This window comes from Mastigoproctus giganteus, chromosome 1 (genome assembly GCF_048544385.1).
Source record: "Mastigoproctus giganteus isolate SK-2022 chromosome 1, ASM4854438v1, whole genome shotgun sequence".
Lineage (NCBI taxonomy): Eukaryota > Metazoa > Arthropoda > Arachnida > Uropygi > Thelyphonidae > Mastigoproctus > Mastigoproctus giganteus.
In genome coordinates this window covers 82043904-82059313 of record NC_143575.1, presented here as the reverse complement: position 1 = coordinate 82059313, position 15410 = coordinate 82043904, and the positions used below count along the sequence as shown (strand labels likewise).

Below are 15410 nucleotides of genomic sequence, written 5' to 3'. Positions count from 1 at the left end.
TATCACAAAGCAGTGGATTATGAAAAAGATATAAAGGACATGCATTTTTGAAATGCGAATTTGCTCCAATGCGACTGATATATTAGGGAACAATGAGTATAACACGATTTTTGCATTGGCTCATGAGCGATTTAGTCTGAAGTAACACCAGGTGAATGAAAAATCCGTCACCAAGCTGAATGTAGCGATCTGCATAGCAATACATACAAGTTTATGAAGCTTAAAAAATGCCAAACGTCAAATGTGCGAGAGCTATATTTCCCATTTACTGTAATTGTACTGGTTGGAGACACTCTGTTGTCATTTGCTGTATTCACAATGTAACACGATATTGTAGGCCGACATGTTTTCAGGAGTTCACATTTTTCTGTTCGAACAATAATTTCGTGAGGCGTGAGCAGAGCACATTTCTGGAAGTCACTACCATAAAACAGTAAAAACAATTTTGCAGTTCACAGTTTATTGGGCTTTTCAGTTAGCGTAATCTAATTATAAACAGGTAGTAAACTCTATCTTACTGCATTTGCCATAGTACTGGAATTCTGTATGTTTTTCACCTATTATGGTGAAATGTGTTTCCCCTTCCATGAAATCTTCAATCATACAAAAAACAAATTCTCAGAATCTTCTGTTCATTCCTATTCTTTAAGCTTCATAAACTTGTCTCACTTGTGCATCTCATGTTTGTCGTTGTTGATTGCTCATCTTTTTTAATGCTTTAAATTTTACGATCCAAAAAAAAAAAAAATATATATATATATATCAGTGAATAGAAATATCAATCAAGCAAACTTCATATCTTGTTAAGGTAAAGTTCCATATCCTGCAGTGCTTCTTTAACTAGTGCCTCCATTAATTTTCCTGGAACAGAAGTTAAACTCACAGGTCTATAATTACTTGTGTCAGCAAAGTTCCATATTTACTGTAATTTTTATTTTTTTTATTTATTAGAAATTTAAGATGTTTAAACCTGTGTTAGCAATTTTATTGGGTTTCTAACTTTTTTTAGTTTTACTTAACAGACTGAAATTTTTTTTTTTTTTTTTTTTTTTTTTGAGTGCTCTGCCCCTACCCTATTTTTCCCATAAGCCTTGATGTTTTTAATGTGCAAAATACCATAACTTTGAAATTTTTAGGAGCAAAGATTTTTAAGAACAGATGTACCATGTTATAGCAGAAATGACTATGACATTCAAAGAGGCTGCTAGAATAACCTGTATGATTCTGTCAACGATACAAAGGGCAGTCAGTAAGTATTTACCCCCACCTAGAAATATTTTTAGGTGAGGGATCTGAGAAATGAGTTAGGGAGCTGAAACTTGGATGGCAATTTCATTCTTCTCTATGTACCTACCTTACAGAACTACATATTTTTCCCATCTGTGGATAAGTTCTTTCATTCCTCTTGAGTAGAACTAAATTTCAGCAGAAAGTCAGGCTACCAGTTTGTTACTTACCTCCTCATCAGTAGCTGTGTAATGGGTTTCTTCATTTTAGAGAATGAGGAAGAAGTCTGAAGGTGGGAGAATAAGATGGGTGCTGCATATTTTAAAAGCTACACCTGTTGCAAAGTCCACTGTGAAAGCAGCACTCTGAGCAGGAGCATCTCTTCAGCTTGATAGCCTCTCACTTGCCTATCCCAGCAAGTTTCTGTAGTATTCTGCTGCGATGCTGTTGCCTCTTGAGAAGTAATCTATGAGTAATCTGCTGATAACGTAACCTTGTTGGCAGACAACTGAACCTTGGCTTTTTTTTGGGAATTGGCAAAGATGAATGTTTCCACTGTCTGCTCATCTGTTTTGTTTGTAGATCATAATTCATCTGCCATCATAATTCAGTAAAAAAAATAAATCAACATAATATCCACAAAGCTCCAACAGTCATGCAGAACATTCTTTCCCATGGAGCTTATGAGGTAATGTCAATCATGAACCCATTCAGCTGGCACCGTATATGTACAGGAACGCATGCATTATGGTGCAAACAGACCCAAGGACTAATATTCATTTGCTATAAAATTTATAGTCTATGAGTAATTTTCAGTCTTCAAGGACTAGCTGTGTGTAATATATACACACTGTCCAGCCAAAACATTATGATCACCTACTTAATAGCATGTCCTCCATTTGCTGCCAGACAGCAAGACATGAACTCTAAGGCCCCTGAACAATGCAGGAGGCATGTTGCCAGGATTGCAACATGCCTCCTGCATGATTTTAGTCTTGTAGATTTGGCAATAGTCCACCGTGGAGGATCCACATATTCCTAGGTATGTTTTATAGAATTCACATCCAGAGAATTTTGGCAGTCACTTTTATGTTTAGTGAACCACTCTCAAACCATACCAGCAAGATAGCAGGGTACATTATTCTGCTGGAAAACACTTGTGCCACTAGGAAGTCCCCGTGAAGGGTTGTGCCCGATCAGCCACAATGGATAGTTAATTTTTAGCATTCAGAGTGCTGTCTAGAGATATCAGAGCTCCAAGAGATTCCCAGGAAAACATCCTCCAAACTAAAACACTGCCAACACCCACCTGTTTGTGGCATCTGGAAAGTGGGGCAATTGCTCTCTGTAGTTTGTTGGCATATCCTCCATCTATTCTCCACATGGCATAGCAAGATATATGATTCATCAGAAAATGCAATTTTTTTTCTAGTTGTTAGTAGTTCAATGATGACATTCAGATACAAACTTTAGTCATTGTTGGCAATGGGCAGCCATAAGCATAGGTACCTTGACCAGGTGCCTACTCTGGCAGCCCACATGGAGGAGGATTTGTTGGATCATGGTCTTGGAAGCACTGCTGGTTGTCCCTGGTTAAAGTTTGTGGTCAACCATTCAACTGTTTTCCATCTACCAGCTCACACAAGGCAGGACTGCCTATGTTCACCATACTCATTAGTGATGTGTAGGCATGCCATTGGCCTGGCAACTGTTCTGTCCACTCTCCATCTGCTCTTGGAACACCTTAATTACAGCTATCCAAAACAGCCCACAAGATCCGCCACTTTCATAATACTGTCACCTGAACAATTGTCCCTTTTTTAATCCATTAGATCACATCCCTTGTCCCTATTGATCAAGTACTTCATTTGAACCACATGCCACGAGCCTGCATGGCTCTTACAATGACACATGTGCCTCTCTGCTGTAAGGCGAGGAGGAACAGCTGACTACTAAAACACAGGGGTGGTCATAATGTTTTGAATGAACAGTGTATATACATGATAAACTTCCTAATTCAATATTTCTAGGTGAGGGTAAATATTATTGATCACCCCTCATATACAGGAATTTTTTTTTTTTTTGCAGGAACAGAGATTTATCCCGTTCCATAAGGCAGCGGTTAGGCCACATTAATCTAGATACAGGTATGGAAACTGTTTTAGGTTAGGAAGGATAGAGATCTGTTAGCCTGTATCTTGTTCCTTATCTATGAAAAAAGAAAGATTAGTTGGGGGCATAAAATTATTTTTTACCACAAAAGATTGTAGTAAAAAAATTTTGTAAATTGTAGTCTCTGAAAACTAGACATATGCACAGTGACCTATTAAGGTGCATGAGGCTTTAAATAGAAGTAAACTAAATGCTGATGTTTTTAGGCTTTCTAGAAGGTGCAAGGGAACATAAATTTCAGATGAAATAGGATGGCTGCAGAATGTGTAAAAATTTGCATTCAGCCAAAAGCCAAAAAGACTAACTGCCTGCTGGAGTGAACTTCCACATAGTGTTGTGGAAGTGGGTAGTTTGAATAAATTTTTAAAGGGTTTGGGGAAATGAAGTGGATAATTTTTTTTTTTTTTCCTTATATTCTATAAGCTTTGCTTCCTTCTATCATGTTACCAATGTGAATATAACATATTTCAATACATAGCTATTGTAATAATAAAAATGACAATTTCTAATATCTTTAAAAATACAAATTTTATTAAAATTGGTAAAAACACTTGCTTGGTAACCTCCAATACTTACACTAAATATCTGCATCAAATTCAAAGTTTTTACCATTTTTTTAATGTTTATACCGAGAAGCTTCAAAAATCATAATCCATGCGGATGCACATTTATATTATTATTGTTTTTAATTTTATTTATTACAATTCATGTACACTGAGCTACCTGAACACACATCCATCTGAGCCTTATCCTCTACTTCTATAAATACATACTATATTATAAAATTCACTATTAAATCAAATTAAAACAGGGTAAAATACAACTTACTAAAATTATAAAACAGCTCATTTGGGGCAATGGGAATGTAACCTTGGCAAAAAATCAGTAGAAATTAAATTAAAATTTGGCAAAAATCATTTATATTACAAAAAATAATGTAAGATAAATGGAAAATTTATAAAAGGAAAATATAATTAGGATATGACGTTATGTGGCAATTTTCCATTAAATTTTTCTCTCTAAATAACCACTCTTATACCACATGGTTGTTTTAAAAAGTTAGTTTATTTAGTCTTATTGACTAAACATATTATACAATTAGGTAACATTTTGAGAACCCATCATCAGACCATACTTGACTGTACTGAAGGACAGAAAAAACAAAATAAATTAAGTTAATTTTCTCTCTAAATAACCATTTTATACTTGTTTAGCCTTATTGACTAATCAATTGTAACAATTTGTTTTTTCTGTTCTTTAGTACAGCCAACTATGGTCTGATGATGGGTTCCAGCAAGGTTCCCAAAATGTTACCTAATTGTATAGTACATTTAGTCAATAAGGCTAAATAAACCAACTTTTAGAAAACTCATGTGGTATAAGAGTGGTTATTTATGGATAAAAATTTTATAAAAGGAAAATACTTTTTAAATTCATATTATGCTGCTATTTTTCCTGCTGCATGGAAAATTTCTCATATCACAAGTAATGATATGCCTATGCCAAACTCTTCTGCAGTGAGAAAAATTAGGTTCCCTCAGGGTTATTTATTTTTCTTCCATACTCTACTGTAATCTATACCGATTCTGTATAGATTACAAATCAATCATGTAGTGTCCCCAAAATCTGTCTTAAAACTCCTAGACTATGCAAATTAGGGCAGTCAGGTTACCAACTCATCACTTACCTCACTCCTGTCACATAGACATTCAGTTTATGTTGTTATTCCATGGGTCCTACTGTTCTGAATTAGCATGTAATTTCACTTCTTCCAAACAAAGCTAATTGTGCTTCAACCAGTCAACATTCATTTACTGTTGAACTCCAGACTTCTCTTTCAAATTTATCCTCAGTTCTACTTCTGTTCTTTAGGACAATTGTCATTTGCATTTCCTAAAAATTACAATCTACAGAAATTCACATACGTCACCAAACATTTTCTCAACCTCTAACCTAACTAATTTAATATTATAACCCACAGCACTGTAACACAGTACTTTGAGTTAAATTATCTATCATGTTTGGGTCACAAAACAATTACACAGTATGACCAAAAATATTTGGACAGAACAAGTAGTTGCAAATAGGTTTTTCAATTAAAAAACTAAGCTAGTATGGACACCACTGGCTTGTGTTACTGCCTCAACCTCCTGGACATATTTTCTACAAATTTTAAGTGTTGGCTGGAACTTGCCTACATTACTACTGCTATAGAACTTCTGAGGCTGGTTCGGAAGAAGGCTGTTTTGGCTGCAGTATAATCTGGCTCTCTAATTTACTCCACATGTGTTTAATCGGGTTGAGGTCTGAGCTCTGAACTTGCAAGCCCAACTTTTTGATGTCACTATCCACAAACCAGCCTTTTATGATCTCAGCTGTATGATATAGAATGTTGTTGCACACCTGATTTTATACTAATAAAACTTTCATATAAGAGAAAATCAAATTTTATTTCTCCTATTTATCAAAAATGATGGATTACTGTAAGATTGACATTATCTGAATCAGTTCATGTACTCATACTATTATCCTTTATAAAGGATTTACTATTATCCTTTATACAGACAAAATTTGTGTTCTCGTGTTTAAAATTCATACGATTCCAAATCTTGCAATTGATTTTGATCTAGAACTCCTGGGCAGGGCCACAATAATCATTTTATATGTAATCAATTTTACCCTATGTTCATGCATACTTACTCTGTTGACCAAGAAACTTTTTTTAAAAAAAATTTAATATTAATGTAGCTATTTTCTGTAGGACTGCCACAGTGGCTAGTGCACGGTTGTTTTAAAAATGTCAAAGTAGGCCATGGAATTCATGGTTCTAGGTGCTAACACCAATGGTTCTAGTCTGAACCAGCTTCATACCACATCCACCAAACTTCATGGTTCAGATAATACACACTAACAGGAAGTTCTCTTTGGACATTCTCCATTCCTAAGTACATCCATCAGACCAAAACATTGTGCAGTAAGTTTCATCACAACCGTAGTACCACCTTCTGCTATTGTTTTAGAGCCACAGTGCATTTTAGGTTCAAATTTTTGGGTTGTGAACTTTTTGCAGGAAAAAAAGGTGAAGTTTGCAAGAATTTCATGAGGCAAAATTACAAAATTAATGCACCTTTTAGGTTCCTAAATGATAAAATTCTTGCAAAACAGTAGTAGTTGGATAAGTGTAACTGCATCAGAAGAGAAAGAGAGAGAAAAAAAACAAAACATGCAAATTGATTTGCTTTATTTAGGTTCAGTTCATACTTTACATATCAAATAGTGCAAAGATGACTGAATATTGATACAGCATGTTATACATGATAAATTCTCCTTTATACACCTTTTTTTGTTTACTGTACAGAACGTTACTATTTTAAAAAAAATAAAGTCACTTGTCATTGACATTGTTTGTTGGAGGTCACAAACAGTGGAGCCGACCGGGCTAGCCAGGTGGGTAAAGTGCCTGCCTGGCAACCCAAAGGTCGCGGGTTCGAATCCCGCCTTGGGCTTGGATCAAAGTACTGCAAAAACCTTGGGAGGTGCACTATGGCCACAGAAGCCGATGTGCCAACAACTACCAAAAAAAAAAAAAAAAAAACAGTGGAGCACTACTACTTGTGATAGGCTGGTAAATTATGCTTTTTGGAATAAAACTAAAAAAAAAAAAAAATTAAGCTGAGAGTGGTAAACACCAATATTTGGCTTTCAAGCTATTATCATCTTCCAAATGTAGATACATTGTTGACCATGATATTATCTATGTCATTCACGTAATTATCTAAGCATGAGCTAATTAGGATCAAAAAGTCAATATGCTTCAAAAAATGGATGATGAGATCGTTTTTGACTTGTTAAAATATTGTGAAAAAAATTTTCCAGACAAGGATTTCTACATTACTACATGATAGAGATGTTGCCAACCAGGCTAGCCGGGTGGGTAAAGTGCCTGCCTGGCAACCCAAAGGTCGTGGGTTTAAATCCCACCTCGGGCTTGGATCAGAGTAAATGCAAAAACTTTGGGACGTGCATTATGGCCACAGGAGCTGATGTGCCAACAATTAACAAAAAAAAAAAAAAAAAAAAAATATATATATATATATATATATATATATATATATATATAAAGATGCAATCCCGGTTACAAAAAAATGCAACTGTGATTGCAGCTTTATCAAATACTATTCAGAATTTCATCCATCTATACAAGTTGATTACACTTAGAAACAACCAGTTACTAAAGAAAAATATGAAATTTTGTATATAAATGAACCACTGAATGTTAAAGTGCAACTTTATTTTCAGCTTATGACTAATCTCCTCAGAAATTCTATAACTAACTGGGATCTCAAAATATCACAGACAAGTCTACCATAATGCATTTAATAAAATATATTAAAAGTAATAATTTTACTCTTACATGGTACTATGCTGGAGTACACTTACTCTGGGACATTCTGTGATACACTTGTTTAAAAACATGTAAAATTTAAAACAATTTGTGAGGTCACAATTTGGGGGGGGGATATGAAATTTCATGGAAATTTAGAAAACAGCTGAAGTCAAAGAACATGAAGAAAATATTATAATTTGCAGAAGCCATGAATTTTTTGCATGCAGCAAAAAAATTCACATAAAAATCACAGGTCATAAAAAATAAATTCACAGCCCTACTTACACAGCACTGAACCTCTGTCTCATGTTGAAAGTGCTAGTTCCAATCTATGAACCACACTGGCTTCCCAAGCAGAACTAAACAAGGGTTGCATTGATATGTCTGAATTGATACACACCTCTCTACAAATACTTTTGGTCACAGTGTATAAATCTGCTACTGGTTGTATGGCTTTAAACCTGCTTCTCTTCTGCATATATCTCATTAACACTGTTCATGATATTGGGGGGGGGGGGGGGGGGAATCTGCATAGTTTGACATTATCTTACCAAATTAAATGGGACACTCCAGCATCTACTGCGATTGCAGTAGATTACAAAATATGAAAGTATTTTGGCCTGCAAAGGTGACTAACAGTTAGCCCAGAATTTACTTCGAACTTATGCTGATCGACAAACACACAGTAAGAGCTAACAGTTCCAGAGGAGGAATGATAGTTGGATGTCATGTAGGGCAAATGTCTGTGTATGCTTGAGGCTTAAACATTCCTAAATGGATATGCTCCTCACACGTGCTTCAAGACTCCGGTGGATAGCAAAACAACATCTCCTTCATATCACAGATAAAAAGATAACCGTGAGGTACATAAGAACAGTTATCTTTCCACCTTTACTCTATGCTGCTGAAATTTTGGCGTCAGCGGCACCGTCAATAAAGAAACCACTCTTTGCCACAGAATTCTGGCTCCTAAAGTGGGCCAACAGGAAGCACAACCTTCCAGCTCTGATTCGGACCACACAGCTTGCCAACTCTCTTGGAATTCCACGGCTTCCCACCTTAGTCGACGACCAACGCCTCCTAGCAACAGTCAAGATGATAACAGGCATAATGGCAATACCTTCATTCTGGGATACCTGTGGCTGGAGGATCCCCCCTGCTGCCCTTAGGGCCAATCCCGAGCTCCACTCGCATTCAGCACGACTCCATCTCTCGGACAAGTTCCTTCCTCAGCAGATGCTCAACCTAGGCACTGGACGCCGACCTGAACAAATTCGCTGCTGACCGGACTTACCGGGAAAAAATTATGACGAGTAGGACTAATCAGCAATGACTGATGTATACCTTGCATCTGTTCCTGTCTGATTGAGCTGGTGCTCTTATCTCGATGTTAAGCCAGCTCAATCAGATTTAACTCTCGTAAGGAGTTCTCTCCTTTTTTTTGTATTATAATATGTTTTCTTTGTAAAATTACCTTTTTGTAAATAATTGTTCAATTTTCCCGGAAGTTTGGGAAACTGTAAGCCCCTGGCTTTATGGCCGTGAAGGGTAATAAAGATTATCTCTCTCTCTCTCTCTCTCTCTCTCTCTCTCTCTCTCTCTCTCTCTCTCTCTCTCTCTCTCTCTCTCTCTAAATCAACATGAAGCAATTTTGCTGAAGAAATTGAAGTCCAGAGATACCATGAGCCCAAGAAACGACCAATCATACATAAAATACCAACTAACAGAGACTAGCATACCTTGAGAAATTTGATTAACTTTCATTATCTGTGCTGCAGAATCAATTACAAGCACAGCTGTAATTGTTTCCATGGTATGGAGAACTGCATATCATGAATTTTCATAGCACAGCTTCAGCTCACAGACTTTCGATTAGAAAAACAAAGGCACACTGTTGATTGGCATGTTGCAAGCACACCGAACCCAGACTGTGTATCAATGAAAATCGGTTTGCTGGAACAATGAGTCACACTACACGCTCTTCCAGACTGATGAATGTGTTTGGTTATGAGGATGCTTGGAGAATGTTTATTTATGACCTGAGTGTGTTGTCCTAACTGTGAGGTTGGCAGGTGGCAGCATCACAGTTTATGGATGTATCTCGTGAAATGTACTAATGCTACTGCTCAGTGTAGAGGGTGCCACAAATGTTGCCTGCTACACTGCATTCTACAAAATTATGTGTACTGTAGACTGTGACCATTAGATCATCCAGCACAGCAATGCTCCATGTCACAACAAAAGAAATGGGAATGTGTGGTGTGAAGAAAATAACATCAGAACATTGCAACAGCCAGTACAGAGCTCTGACCTCAATTCATCTGAACATCTTCAGAACTGGAACACAGAATTAGCAAGGCCAAGATGGCCCTCCATGTTAATGAAACTCACAAATTTCAAGAAGTGGAGTGAAATGTCAGCAGCTTTCTATCAGAATGTTTTCAGCAACACATCTGAATAGTCATTATGGCCAACACTATAAATTTCTTTGAATAAATGTTTTGTTCATAACCACAAATGTCCCATGACTTTCATAGATAGCGTATATTAAATATTTTGCTTACATTGATACTGTTTCATTGCTATTATTTTCGATTAGTTTTCATTTATCAGTTTGCTATCTGTAGAGACATTTGATTTGAGCTCTGATTAAACCAACAACAAAACTTTTCTTCAGCAGTTGCTGTATTACTATTTTCGAAATATACATTTATACGTGTAAATAGCTATGAACTTAATTTTCAGTTGCCCTGTGTATTAATTTAACTAAACTAAATTAATTACAACTCAAGATTATTGCTGAAACTGTAGCAAAAACTTACTCTGTACATAAATTAGCTTAAAATTTGAATTTAATATATACAGACACTAAATAAATGACACGATCAGTAAATAAAAATGTTTAACAATTAAATAATATTAAAGTTGCATGAAAAATATAATTTTGCTATCCTACATGCAATTTAAAAATAATAATAGAAAATGCCATTTATTTCTTTAAATTCGACTGCTTCGTGGTTATTGAAAACGTGAATGACATATTTGTATATTTGGAACTCAAAGATAATTATAATAAAACAGTGAAAGGGTAACTTGTATTGCAATAGGATGTATTAATACATGGCTACTACTGATTTTTTTTCCTATATGGGGAATGCTACCCATTTAAAAGTGTTAATTTTTATTTCATTGTGCAAATATAGCCAGTTACAAACAATTTAAAATTTACAAGTTTAATACACAATTCACAGTACAAAATACTTTCTTTGAGTGTGCACATCGGCATCAAGATTTATAAAGTCATTAAAATGCTTTATTATTAAAATTTCAACTAGAATCAAAATTTGTGATAAAGAATTTTTAATATTTATTTCAAAATTCAACATAATATTTACAGTGTCCACTTGTGCAATTTTCGCAATTTCTTGACATCTGATATACCTGTAGGCCACGAACAAGATGGTATTATTTTAACAATTATTATGAAAAATAAATAATTTTAATATAAAGTTATTAAATATTACAAGTTGAAAATTAAACTTTTATAACTTGCTAATAAAAACGTATATATAAAGAACTGATGACATGCAGAACATTTACACAGCTATTCACATTACAAAATGGATTCATGTTTATGGAACAGGAACTTAAACTAGAAATTGAATATCCTTACATGGTAAACTGAAAAACCACAATGAAATATTGTTCATTAAATAGATGGAAGCTGGAGCATCTTTATCTTGGATCAACCAGGTCTCGAGAATGTGAACAATTCTTTGTAGAATTCAATCATTATATATGCTGATTTATGTGTACATCCCCCTAATAACAACTTATTTCAAGAAGGAAAATCTTTTCATTCAGATGGTGAGCTGAGTCTGCTGACAATGTCTCTCTCTCTCTCTCTCTCTCTCTCTCTCTCTCTCTCTCTCTCTCTTTAGCATATAGATTGAAGTATGAAGTCTATCTGAATGCCTATTTTAAAGTACACATTTGTAACCTGAACACCATCCATTCATGTCTGCAGTAGTTTCTTTCAGGGTTATTCCTCTTGGATGGTCAGTTTCCCAGAGTCCTGGTGTCTGTAAAATCTGAAAGGAAAACAAATCTCACTATTGCAATTAATTTTTTTCATTTGGAATTGAGTGGCAGATGGCTTATGTATTTGAATTTATGAGATTCCAGTTACCGAACTAATGACATAACTAATTACAGTATAGTTTAGGACTAAAGCCTCAGGCTACGTAAATAGTTTAACTAATGTAAAATTAGTGCATTTGCATCATTTCTGTACATAGCCAACTATATAAGTAGTTATAAATTGGCATCATTAAGTATATCTCATATTGTGAATACTTTCACAACGAGTTGCCATGATATTGCACTACCTCGAATAAGTAACGCTTCATCATAAGAGAAGACTATTGTTACTTATTCTCAGTGGATACCATCATCCATATACTTAATGATGCCAGTTTATAACTACTTATGTAGTTGGCTATGTACAGAAATGATGCAAATGCACTAACTTGTACATTAGTTAAACTATTTACGTAACCAGAGGCTTTAGCCCTAAACTATACTGTAATCTAAATTACTCCACACCATCAGGCATTTCTCATATTGTGGATTTATACTTCGCAACTGGGTTGTCATGCAACACCAGGGTACCTGCCCACCCACTGATGAGGAGCCAATAAGCTCCAAAACAGTGTCGTATGGGTGATGGCATCCACTGAGAATAAGTAACAATAGTCTTCTCCTATGGTGAAGCATTATTTATTCGAGGTAGTGCAATATCATGGAAACTCGTGAAGGTATTCACAATATGAGATATACTTAATGATGCCAATTTATAACTACTTATGTAGTTGGCTATGTACAGAAATGATGCAAATGCACTACCTTGTACATTAACATAATTAATAAATTGTATACCTTAACTCAATTTTTTTTTAATATAAAATAATCTATTTTCAACTAAAACTGCTATGCTGATCAAGAAATTGGCAAGGCAATGAAAAATGGCATCATCAATGTATCAATAATGACAGAATCGATACCATATCCAAGGCAATTCTTAATCAGATGGAAGCCTTTGACATAGTAAGAATTGGAGGTTAACGGATTTCTCCACTAGTCTGGAAACAGCTGAGGTAAGTGCAAATAAGAAGGGAAAAATTTGCTACCTTTTTTGGAACTGGATGAATATGGGAAAATTTCCATGCAGAGGGGGGGGGGGGGGGAACAAGGGAATGAAAAACAAGTTAACTCTAAGTACAGGTTTTAAGAACTAGTAGAAAAATTCCATTAGGATCTGGAAACCTCTTAGCATCAATATTGTCCAGGATTTAATGTCTTTCTGTCTGAAGGAACCCACTGAATGTGTTGGGTATAATAAGAAATTCAGCAAGATATACGATTCAAGAGTTAAGTAAGATGCTATGAGTGGTGGTCAAAAAAGCTCTGAGAGCAGAGTATAAAAGCCTTACAAAATATTTCCCCCCCCAATACATTGGGGGGGGGGGACTACAAAGTTAAATATACTTATTGTATTTAATCTGCAAAGAGTTGAAGCCTTCAAAAAAATTCTTTGGGTTAGGCATCAGGCTCCCACAGCTGCTTTTAGCTCTTCATCTATGTATTTGTAAAATGTGTTCTACAAAGATTAAATTTGAAGTTTCTGAACAAATAACAATCACTTGGGGCAAGGTTGGACTGTACAGGGAGTGGTTTAATTGTTCAAATCCACAATCCTGAATGGTGGCCTATTCAATCTCGGCTTTGTGCATGGTCATGGAGAAGCAAAGCTTGATGACCCTTGTAATAATTGTAGCTTTTAACTATGGCATAAGGCTGGCATCATATTCCCATTATCGTGGTTTTAGGTTCAAAGTAATCAATTAACAACTTTTGTACCCCAGAAAACCAAGGCCAATGCTTTATCTGCTGATGATTGGGTCAAATTTTTTTGGGGGTTGATGATCCCTAATGCTACTACTGTATGCTTTATAATGTGGATTCAGGATCATAATAATGTAATTAAGTTTCATCATCAGTGACCAAACAGTAAAAATCAATAGGATTAGCAAGAATTAATTTTAAATTCTCTTTTCATGACTACTTTCTGATGTTTGTCATGAATGGTAATGTTTCTGGGTAGCCCAGGTAATGTTTCTGGGTAATGTTATGGGTAATGTAAACAATGGTAATGTTTCTGGGTGCACAAACTTTGACCATTACCAAATGCTCATGTATTATTGTTAAATTGCTTCCATGGGAAATGCTAAGTACTTTTTCAAGTTCCAACACTTTAATTCTTCTGTTCTCGAAAATTTTTTCTTCAACTATGGAAACCGTTTCAGAAATTATTGCTTCCAATGGCCAACCAGACCTTGGATTATCCTAAACTGACTTGTCCTCTTTGGAACTATGCAGATCATCTTGCAACAGTAGCATAATTGGGTGATATTATTAATGGAGTCCTCCAAGGTTCAGTACTTGGCCCACTGTTGTTTTCTACATTTATTAATGGTACTGATGAAGGCTAAGTCTTAATGTCTAAGTTTGCAGATGATACAAAGATTGACAGAGTGGTTAATGAGAGTAATCAGGGTTGCTACTGTAACAAGATCTAGAAAAGTTACACAAATGCAGGTGGGCTGAGAAGTAGCAACTGAAGCTTAACATTCACAAATGCAAGGTACTTCATAAGGGTAACAGCAATTCCAGATAAAAGGTACCCACATGAAGTACCAAACTCAAGGGAGTGGAGAATAAAAAAAGATTTGGGGGTGATTGTGCAGTAAGATATGAAGGGGATAACTTGTAAGGTACGAAATATTTAATTATATTTATTTTATTGCAACAGTCTCGTTATTTAACAGCCACACCTTGTAGGTGAGACGAGAACTAGGGAGACAAATATGAAATATCCAGGAATAACAAAAGATTGGCTCCTACAAAGTTCACTTACCAGCATAATGTCACACACTGGAATAAATTGCCTCTTAACATGGCAGAAGCAGTGAGTCTGACTAAATTCAGAGCAAATTTAGATGGTTACCTTGTGCAAATTGGAATAGTTCACTATTCTGTTTTATTTTTTTATTCACAAAAGGGATCAAAGGGTGGAGTGAGTAATCACAGACAAAAGCTTGACTTCTGTACAGAGAAAATAACAGAATCAGCGGTTAAAGAAATAATGCAGGATCACTGTAACAGGAATGCAGTTAGCCAGGCAATCATAGCATGGATTTGTTAAGTGGACAATCTGATTATCCACTATGACAGAGTAACAAAGGAGCTAGATGTAAAAAGTAATTTTGACATTACATACTTAGATATCAGTAAAGTACTTTGATACCATTCCACATGAAAAACTGCTGTACAAATTTGAGCAGTGTGGCATTAGTAGCAAGTTACTGCTGTGGATAAAAAGATAGTTGAATGGCAGAAGATAAAGGGTGGTTATAAATGGACACTGCTCTTCTTATGATAATGTAATTTAGCAGAGACACCCAAGGTTCAGTGCTGGGCCCCTTATTGTTTTCAATATTTATTAATGACATACAAAAATTGGCAGGGTGGTCAGTGACAAAAATCAGGGTATACCACCGTGCTA

At 35.5% G+C, this 15410-nt stretch overlaps 1 protein-coding gene across 2 annotated transcripts in view; it reads right to left on the bottom strand.

Moving 5' to 3' along the window:
* Positions 1–11233: 11233 nt before the first annotated feature.
* Positions 11234–15410, bottom strand: part of LOC150090934 (ras-related protein Rab-18-B-like) — a 77601-nt gene continuing 73424 nt past the window's right edge. The window contains exons 7-8 of one of the 2 annotated variants that reach the window (XM_090380733.1): positions 11724–11877; positions 11234–11689 (exon numbers count right to left, since the gene is read on the bottom strand). In XM_090380733.1, the coding sequence (XP_090236859.1) occupies positions 11767–11877 (111 nt within the window). In that variant the 3' untranslated portion in view covers positions 11234–11689; positions 11724–11766. The other variant, XM_090380725.1, reaches the window with a different exon arrangement.